The sequence below is a fragment of the Mauremys reevesii genome, linkage group 1 (genome assembly GCF_016161935.1).
Source record: "Mauremys reevesii isolate NIE-2019 linkage group 1, ASM1616193v1, whole genome shotgun sequence".
Classification (NCBI taxonomy): domain Eukaryota; kingdom Metazoa; phylum Chordata; order Testudines; family Geoemydidae; genus Mauremys; species Mauremys reevesii.
In genome coordinates this window covers 12175696-12184148 of record NC_052623.1, presented here as the reverse complement: position 1 = coordinate 12184148, position 8453 = coordinate 12175696, and the positions used below count along the sequence as shown (strand labels likewise).

At 46.9% G+C, this 8453-nt stretch overlaps 1 protein-coding gene across 1 annotated transcript; it reads left to right on the top strand.

Annotated features, from left to right (window-relative positions):
* Nucleotides 1-365: 365 nt before the first annotated feature.
* Nucleotides 366-1313, top strand: LOC120395260 (olfactory receptor 52R1-like). The gene has a single exon (XM_039519470.1). It carries the CDS (start codon nucleotides 366-368, stop codon nucleotides 1311-1313), a length of 948 nt encoding a protein of 315 aa, XP_039375404.1.
* The last annotated feature ends 7140 nt before the right edge of the window (nucleotides 1314-8453 follow it).

The following is an 8453-nucleotide window of genomic DNA, read 5'->3' as shown; positions in this document are numbered from 1 at the left end:
ATCCATTCGTCTTTCCTGCTGGTGCCTATTAAGGTTTCCCACCCCACAATGCATAGGAATTCTTGATCCAGGGAGTACCATCAAATATGGAATTGGCAGTTGTAGGGTCAGGTGTTCTTAATTCATTCATCTGAATAATGAAAATGTCATTTTTCAGTGTATGAAGAGTGACCAATCTGTTTCATCCAAGAGAACAGCCTCCAGTTGTGCATGTAGTGTATCATATTAACATTGTGTCTCCATACAGCTGTTTGTCCTGTGACCATCACCCTAGACCCTGGACACATACAGGAAGTCAGGGGAACATACGGTATATGCAGGAGACACCGTTGTCCCTCAGTGTTGGACACCTTCTCTCTTACTCCATGTCAGATTCCAACTCAACCGACTTCACCAACCCCCCCACCTTCATCCTGCTGGGCATTCCTGGCCTGGAGGCAGCCCATGTCTGGATCTCCATCCCCTTCTGCGTGATTTATGCCATAGCCACCTTGGGAAACTTCACCATCCTGTTCATCGTAAAGACAGAGCTGAGCCTCCATGGGCCCATGTACTACTTCCTCTGCATGCTGGCTGTCACCGACCTGGTCCTGTCTACGTCCATCCTACCCAAAATGCTGAGCATCTTCTGGTTCAATTCCAGGGAGATCAATTTCAGTGCCTGCCTCATTCAGATGTACTTCATTCTCAGCTTCACTGCAATACAGTCTGGGGTCCTCGTGGCCATGGCTTTAGATCGCTATGTGGCCATCTGCAATCCCCTGAGACATTCCACCATCCTGACAAACCCCATAGTGGCTAAAATTGGCCTGGCCATGGTGCTACGTGGTGCCATGCTCGTACTGCCCATTCCCTTGCTAGCGAGGAGGTGGCCATATTGCAGAACCAACATCATTTCCCACACGTACTGTGAGCACATGGCTGTGGTGAAGCTGGCCTGCGCTGACATCAGCCTCAGTAGTTACTACGGCCTCTCTGTGGCATTCTTCGTGATCGGTCAGGATGTGTTTTTTATCGCCATGACCTATACCCAAATCCTCAGGGCCATCTTCAGCCTCCCAACAAAGGATGCCCGGCTCAAGACTTTTGGGACCTGCGGCTCCCACCTCTGTGTCATCTTATCCTCTTACATCCCAGCTCTCTTCTCCTTCCTCACACACCGTTTTGGACACAATGTGCCCCTGCATTTCCACATTCTCATGGCCAACATGTACCTCCTGCTGCCCCCCATGCTAAACCCCATCATCTATGGGGCGAGGAACCAACAGATCCGGGATAGGCTACTCCAGCCCTTTACTCATAAAGGGACCTAAAGTTGTCTCCTGGTACTCTGGCTCTCAGACTGAGCTCCATGCAGAGCTGGCTGGTGACACGGCACTGGGCCCTCTTCCCTGAATCACTGACTGGCCAGTAAAAGAGTCTTTAAACCCTCTCCTGAAGTTACTGTGCTCTTTCAGCATCACAAATTGGGGAATCTGTCTATATACAACTCATAGGGTTGCCATATTTCTAATTGCTGGTAACTGGAAGCCTGAGTCCCTGTCTCTCTGCCCTGCCTCTTCCCCCAGGTTCTGCACCTGCTCTGCCTCTTCCCCTCAGAGCCCTGCCCCTCACTCGTTCCTCTCCTCCCCACTCTCTGGTTCATCCCTGTGACACTCTGCACCCCATATTTATCATGGTGATGTAATTATAGTATGTTTTGTACAAAGTATGCCTGTGAGGTGTCAACACTCATCCAGGGAAGAATCCACTAGCATGGGAACTCTGTATAAGAAAATCTCCTTGGAGGGAGTACGGAGAAAATGGAGAATGTTTGGCCAATAGTGGCACGCACACACACCCCCGTCACATACACAGACTTTCCAGCAAGCTGGAAGAAACTATAAAAGATGTGTAGTGACATCATCAGTTGTCTTCACGCCCCCACACTCAACACCTATAAGAAGCTCAGGAAGACAAAGGACTTTGAATGGGTGAGGGGAACCAAGGCTGAAAAGCAGATACAGCCTGCGCCTCAAGAATCTGTAAGCCTCCTTGTATCACCAATCAGGGTGAGATAGTGCTGATTCAAATCCTATTTAGTGTGTACAAGTCTTAGACTGGAAGATTGTTTGATTTCCTAGGTAACCTGCTTTGATCTGTTTGTTATCACTTATAATCACTGAACGTCTAACCTTCTGTAGTTAATAAACCTGATTCATGTTTTATCTTAACCAGTGTGTTTTTGAGTGAAATGTTTGGGATTCTTAGCTCCATTAGCAGAAGCTGGTGTAGATCTTCTCCCATCGAGGAGGGAACAAACTAATTAATGAGTTTACACTGTACAGATTGCTAATTATGCTCTAGCAGGGGTGCAAGGCTGGGGAGCTGGGAAATTGGCTGATACCTCCATTGTTGATCCATGAGTGGCTTAGGTAAAGCACTCAGGTAACCTAGTTGGGTGTGTGGCACCACCTGCTGTCGTGTTGGGTGATAACAGGACCCAGAAGGGATGTCAAGTAGCCTGGCTGTGGGTAGGAGGCAGCGCCAGTTAATGACCCAACGCCTCCCTCCACCCTGAAGTAAACCGACATCTTTATACGTACAGATATGTATAGAGTTCTTAAGTCAGTTTCATGGTACAGATGGTGAGCTTTAGAGTTACAAAGAGTTCTTTCAGAATTAATCCTTAGTTTGCAGTCCAATGTCCAATATCAGGGTGAAGCAGAATGGAACTGGAGACCTCAGTCTTGTGACTTGAGCTTCCCCTGATGAAGCTTAAGCAGAACTAAGATGACAGGATCAGGACCCAAGTGTTCTTTTATAGACCACTGGCAGGCTATGATAATGAAGAATAGTTGCTTTGAAGTACAATTACCTATTTCCTATGTATACACAGGTAACTCTTCCATTCATCAGCAAAGGTAATTATCCATTTAGTGGTTCATAGGTAGTTTACTACAAACGTCAAAGAGAAGTATACACAATGAAGTTATTACACCAAAGTTTAATTTAAATATTAATATTTTATTTTGATCTTTGAATCAACAGATATACCAACAGACAGGAACCATCTGTTTACATGGTTAACATCTAATCCAATATAAGTAAACACATACAATTAGTATTACCACTTATTCTCTAACAATACAGGTTTGCATTTCAAAGCTCTAGTCCATTTACCAAGGTTATGTTGCTATTTATAGGGTGTGGCCCTAATTATGATTTATATAGTTCTCTAATATGTCTTTAAAGGTTGAATTTGGGTCAATTAGCCTTCTAGTTGCACAACCCTTTCTGACCTTGTGTCACACCTATTAACTCACGTTTGATTGTATGAACCACCTGTGTCCTTATGTCTTTGGGCTTTTACTGTACTCTTTGTTCAGGCTCCTTGTGCTCAGAGGCAGGAGGCTAGGGTGGACAGAAAAAAGGAGTAACTGCATTCTAGAGAAAACCAGTTTTTTTCCAGCTTCTCTGCTGAGGGGTGGGCTTGGAAGGAATGGAACCTACCCTGAAGAGGGAACAGAGAGAGAAGTAGTTGGTCCAGCCCTTTAAAAATACAGAGACTGGATAAGTCAGAAGAAGCTGGGGCAGGAGAGGCACAAGGATGGCAGAGGGGTCTCTTCAGTTGCAGAGCTCTTGCTACAGCTGAGAGACAGACTCCAGATGGAGAGAAGCCAGGAGTTGCAGGAGGTGGCTCCTGGACACCTTAGAGAGATCTGATCAAATCCCAAAGAACGCTCCAGGGCAGCAAGGACACTGAAGCAGGGAATGGTGGGCTGTCTAAAGTAGAGGAATTGGTTTAGCAACCCCTTTTGCAAGGCCCTGGGCCGTTTGCTTAATGATCCTGTGCCCTAAAAGAGAGAAACTGGGAATAGAGTGCGCCCAAGGAGGAGCTCTCGTAGGGTGTGTAGAAGCAATTGGAGAGTCTAGGGGAGCCCAGCCAAAACTAGTCTCAGGGCCCTGGTGCTTGGCATGCAGGTCTCTGCTCCCAGAGGGAGGTGCTAGAATGGAAGCTCCACCCTGAGAATGGGCCTAGAAATCCTGGCGTAGAGTAGGGCCTGAACCCTGCTCCAACTCAAAAACACCTGGGTCCAATGTGTGGGACCCAAACACAGCTGCCTGGCAGGTGTCTGGGCACGGGAGCTTGAGTGGGGCTGTGTAGAGGGGCATTGCTGGCATATGATGGCGTATATTACATTGGTGGACGAGCAGGTGAATGAACCGGTGATGGTGTCGCTGATCTGCTTAGGTCCTGTGATGGTGTCACTGGTGTAGATATGTGGGCAGAGTTGGCATCGAGGTTTGTTGCATGGATTGGTTCCTGAGCTAGAGTTACTATGGTGTGGTGTGCAGTTACTGGTGAGAATATGCTTCAGGTTGGCAGGTTGTCTGTGGGCGAGGACTGGCCTGCCACCCAAGGTCTGTGAAAGTGTGGAAACATTGTCCAGGATGGGTTGTAGATCCCTGATGATGCGTTGGAGGGGTTTTAGCTGGGGACTGTATGTGATGGCCAGTGGAGACCTGTCAGTTTCTTTCTTGGGTTTGTCTTGCAGTAGGAGGCTTCTGGGTACACGTCTGGCTCTGTTGATCTGTTTCCTTATTTCCTCATGCCGGTATTGTAGTTTTGAGAATGCTTGCTGTATAGGAGGCTGATCAGGTGGTTCCTCAGTTTCTTTGATAGAGTATGGCACAATCTCTCACTGTGGTCTGTGTAGTATGTAGATAGCAGTGGATTTTTTACCTTTAGTCCATTTGGTATGATGTCCATCCGTTTGCATTTGGAAAGGAAGATGATATCTGTCTGTATCTGTGCAAGTTTCTTCATTTAGCCGTATGGATTTCCACTCCATACGGCTAAATGCAGCGCCTTGCATGGTGTCAAGTATCAGAGGGGTAGCTGTGTTAGTTTGGATCTGTTTCCTGCCCCTCTGCTATGTACATCGGCCAAACTGGACAGTCTCTACGGAAAAGGATAAATGGACACAAATCAGATATCAGGAATGGCAATATACAAAAACCTGTAGGAGAACACTTCAACCTCCCTGGCCACACAATAGCAGATCTTTATGTGGCCATCCCACAGCAAAAAAACTTCAGGACCAGACTTCAGAAAGAAACTGCTGAGCTTCAGTTCATCTGCAAATTTGACACCATCAGCTCAGGATTAAACAAAGACTGTGAATGGCTTGCCAACTACAAAACCAGTTTCTCCTCTCTTGGTTTTCACACCTCAGCTGCTAGAAGAGGGCCTCATCCTCCCTGATTGAACTAACCTGATTATCTCCAGCCTGCTTCTTGCTTGCTTATATATACCTGCCCCTGGAAATTTCCACTACTTGCATCCGATGAATTGGGTATCACCCACGAAAGCTCATGCTCCAAAACGTCTGTTAGTCTATAAGGTGCCACAAGACTCTTTGCTGTCTATGGGACAAATACATGAAAACTGTGGATAGATGGTTTCTCTAGCTGAGGATTTTGAGCAGACACAAGCCTCTATTGTGAATAAACTACAGATGGAGGAGTTTACACTTGGTGGGAAATATGGTCCCGTTTTACCCCATTCTTCAAACCCCCAAACCTAATCTGCTTGAAAACCAAAGACTCCAGGAGGTGCTATCATTATAATTCCACTGATCACCCGAGGGATAAATGCGCTGTGCTCAGAGGAAGCAGGCAGCAGGTATCTCATGTGAATGCTGCAATTCTGAGCACAGAAGCCCCTTAGGCACCCATCACTTATCATACTAGGTTTGTAAAATTAGCCTCTGCACAGCTAGGCATGAAGAACTTAAAGGCTGTCAGCATTAATTGCAGGAAACACCTTGTGTGGGAAGATACAGGGGCAGAAATTTCAGTGGTTAGGAGGAGTATAGTGCAACAAGGTGACATACTGACAGGACAGATGGCAGAGCTTTTATTATTTGGTGGTTGGGTTTGGAAGCTGTATGATAAGTGGGGGTAGTACACGATAATGCTATTGATATGCTAATTGGCAATGATTTCTTCCATAAATTGCTCAGGCTGTTAAAGTGTCCGTCTGCAGCAAGAAGGAGCGTTCTGCTGGGACCTAAGAAGGAAAGGGGAAAGTCCTAGGAACTGGTGAAGGAAAAAGAGAGTCTCCTTGATTCCCCTGCAGGAGAGGGAAGCTGCATGCTTCCAGGAGTGGGGGTGGTTGAGACCAGCTCCTGCTCTGCAGCTGAAGGCAGCATCGCCTCAGGGAAAAAAATGTCCATGTTGCTATTAAACAAGGGACAAACCCAGTGCTAGTGAGCAAAGGGAGATGTGTTTCGAAGGGGAGCCAGAGAAGGGTGATAGACTCATAGAAACCACTGAGGAGGTGGGTGTGGGTTCCTTTAACACTGCAGCAGGAGGCAACACCACCTCAGGAAGGGGTGTGGAGCCTGCCACTGAGACAACTGTCCAGGATAGTTCCCACTCCAGAGAGCATAGGGGTATGTGTCCTAGAGGGGGACCCAGATGAGGAAACTGGGGAGGAATAGTGGGGGTACAGGAATGTCTCCTCACTGATCACATGGGGGAGGATGCCCAGGACAGAATGGCTGATTCGGCATTTGTGCTCCCAGGTACCCAACCTCTGGCTCAGGCTTCGAGAGGGAACTGTGTAAGTGACCTGCCGGAGGGGAGCAGTCACACAACTCGCCTCTCGGGGATAGAGAGGGAATGACGGAGGATACCCCAATCCTGCTCCCGATTTCTCAGGAGTTTGTTCCTGATGTGCTTGTGAAAACTAACTCTGTCTCTTTCAGACAGGATGCAGGTCCAACCAAATAAATGGCTGTCTCTGACCCAACTGACAGAGAGGAGGAGAAAATTCCCTGGGTTGGGAAGACACAGAAAGCAGCTGTGAAAAGACACACCTGTTAGCCCTGACAGCACAGATCACAACCCTATAGGAAAGGGGGAGGGGAAGGTCCCAGTGCTGGGAATGGGGATCACAAGGGAAGTCCAAGAGGGGGGTGGATTATTTCCATGGGCATAACCCTGGGGTTGGGAAACAGCTCAGCAGAGGGCTAGCCAACATGTAAAGCCCACCCACTTCCTTACCTCACCCGACCCCAGCATACCAAGACCCCCAAGATCACCTTAGACTGAGATCCCTACTGAAGGGTTGTAACGTTATTGACATTAACTGTGACTGTATAGATCATTGTTGCAACCAAAGTCCTACAGTGGTCCCAAAACTTATACAAAGAAGGTCTAGTCAAGTGTTTCTGAAAAGGTTGTAATTTGCTGGTTATGATTATGCTGTCTGTATGTGTATCATTTTTGTAGTTGAATTTACGAATAGTGGCTATGCATCTGATGAAATGGGTATTCACCCACAAAAGCTTATGCTCCAATACATCTGTAAGGGCTGGTCTACACTAAGGGGAAAAATTGATATAAGATACGCAACTTCAGCTACGTGAATAACGTAGCTGAAGTCGAAGTATCTTATATCGATAACTTACCCGTCCTCACGGCGCGGGATCGATGTCCGGGGCTCTCCATGTCGACGCCGCCACCGCCGTTCGGGGCGGTGGAGTTCCGGAATCGATAGAAGCGCGTTCGGGGATCGATATATCGCGTCTAGATGAGACGCGATATATCGATCCCTGAAAAATCGATCGCTACCCGCCGATACGGCGGGTAGTGTAGACGTAGCCTTAGTCTATAAGGTGCCACAGGACTCTTTGTTGAATATTGGCTACGTACTTGTATCTCAATGTGTTTGATTCTACATAGCATCGGTGAAGCATTTCCTCAGCTCCTTGAGAAAGGACTATTCTGAGTAAGTGCCAAATCAAGAAACACTTAACTGACAGTGGACCTTGGGAGACTCCAATCCACATGTGAGAAGCCTTCCTGGGAACGTTCAAGATAGCAGGGGAGCAATGGCTGCCGCCTTAAAACTGAGTCATGCATGGACATGTGACTCACCCATGTGACTCCAAACTCCATCTTGCTGCTGTGATTTTTCACAGTAAGAACAAAGGGGTGTCCTTCCACCTGGCAGAGGATATAAAAGGCCCTGGAATCCCCTCCATTTTGTCTTCAATCCTGCTTCTGACCTCTGGAGGAACTGTGCTTGAAACTGAAGGTCTGAACAAAGGACTGAACGACCCATCCAGGCTGGGATGTTTTTTTACTCCAGAGACTTGATTGATTTAAATCCACAGTAATCCCATCAACCTGAAACAAGCCTGAACTAAGAACTTTGCAATTGTTGTATGTATTTGATTCCATGTAACCAATTATAACTCTCATCTATATTTCTTTCTTTTTATAAATAAACCTGTAGATATTAGATTCTAAAGGATTGACAACCGAGTGATTTCTGGGTAAGATCTAATCTGTAGATTGACCTGAGTCTGGGGCTTGGTCCTTTAGGATGACTAGAACCTTTTTTCTTTTACTGGGGTGTTGGTTTTCATAATCATTCATCCCCATAAGGAGCGGTGCTG

What these genes read in the sequence shown, in the direction of transcription:
- LOC120395260 (XM_039519470.1), top strand. Translation starts at nt 366, where the DNA reads ATGTCAGATTCCAACTCAACCGACTTCACCAACCCCCCCACCTTCATC.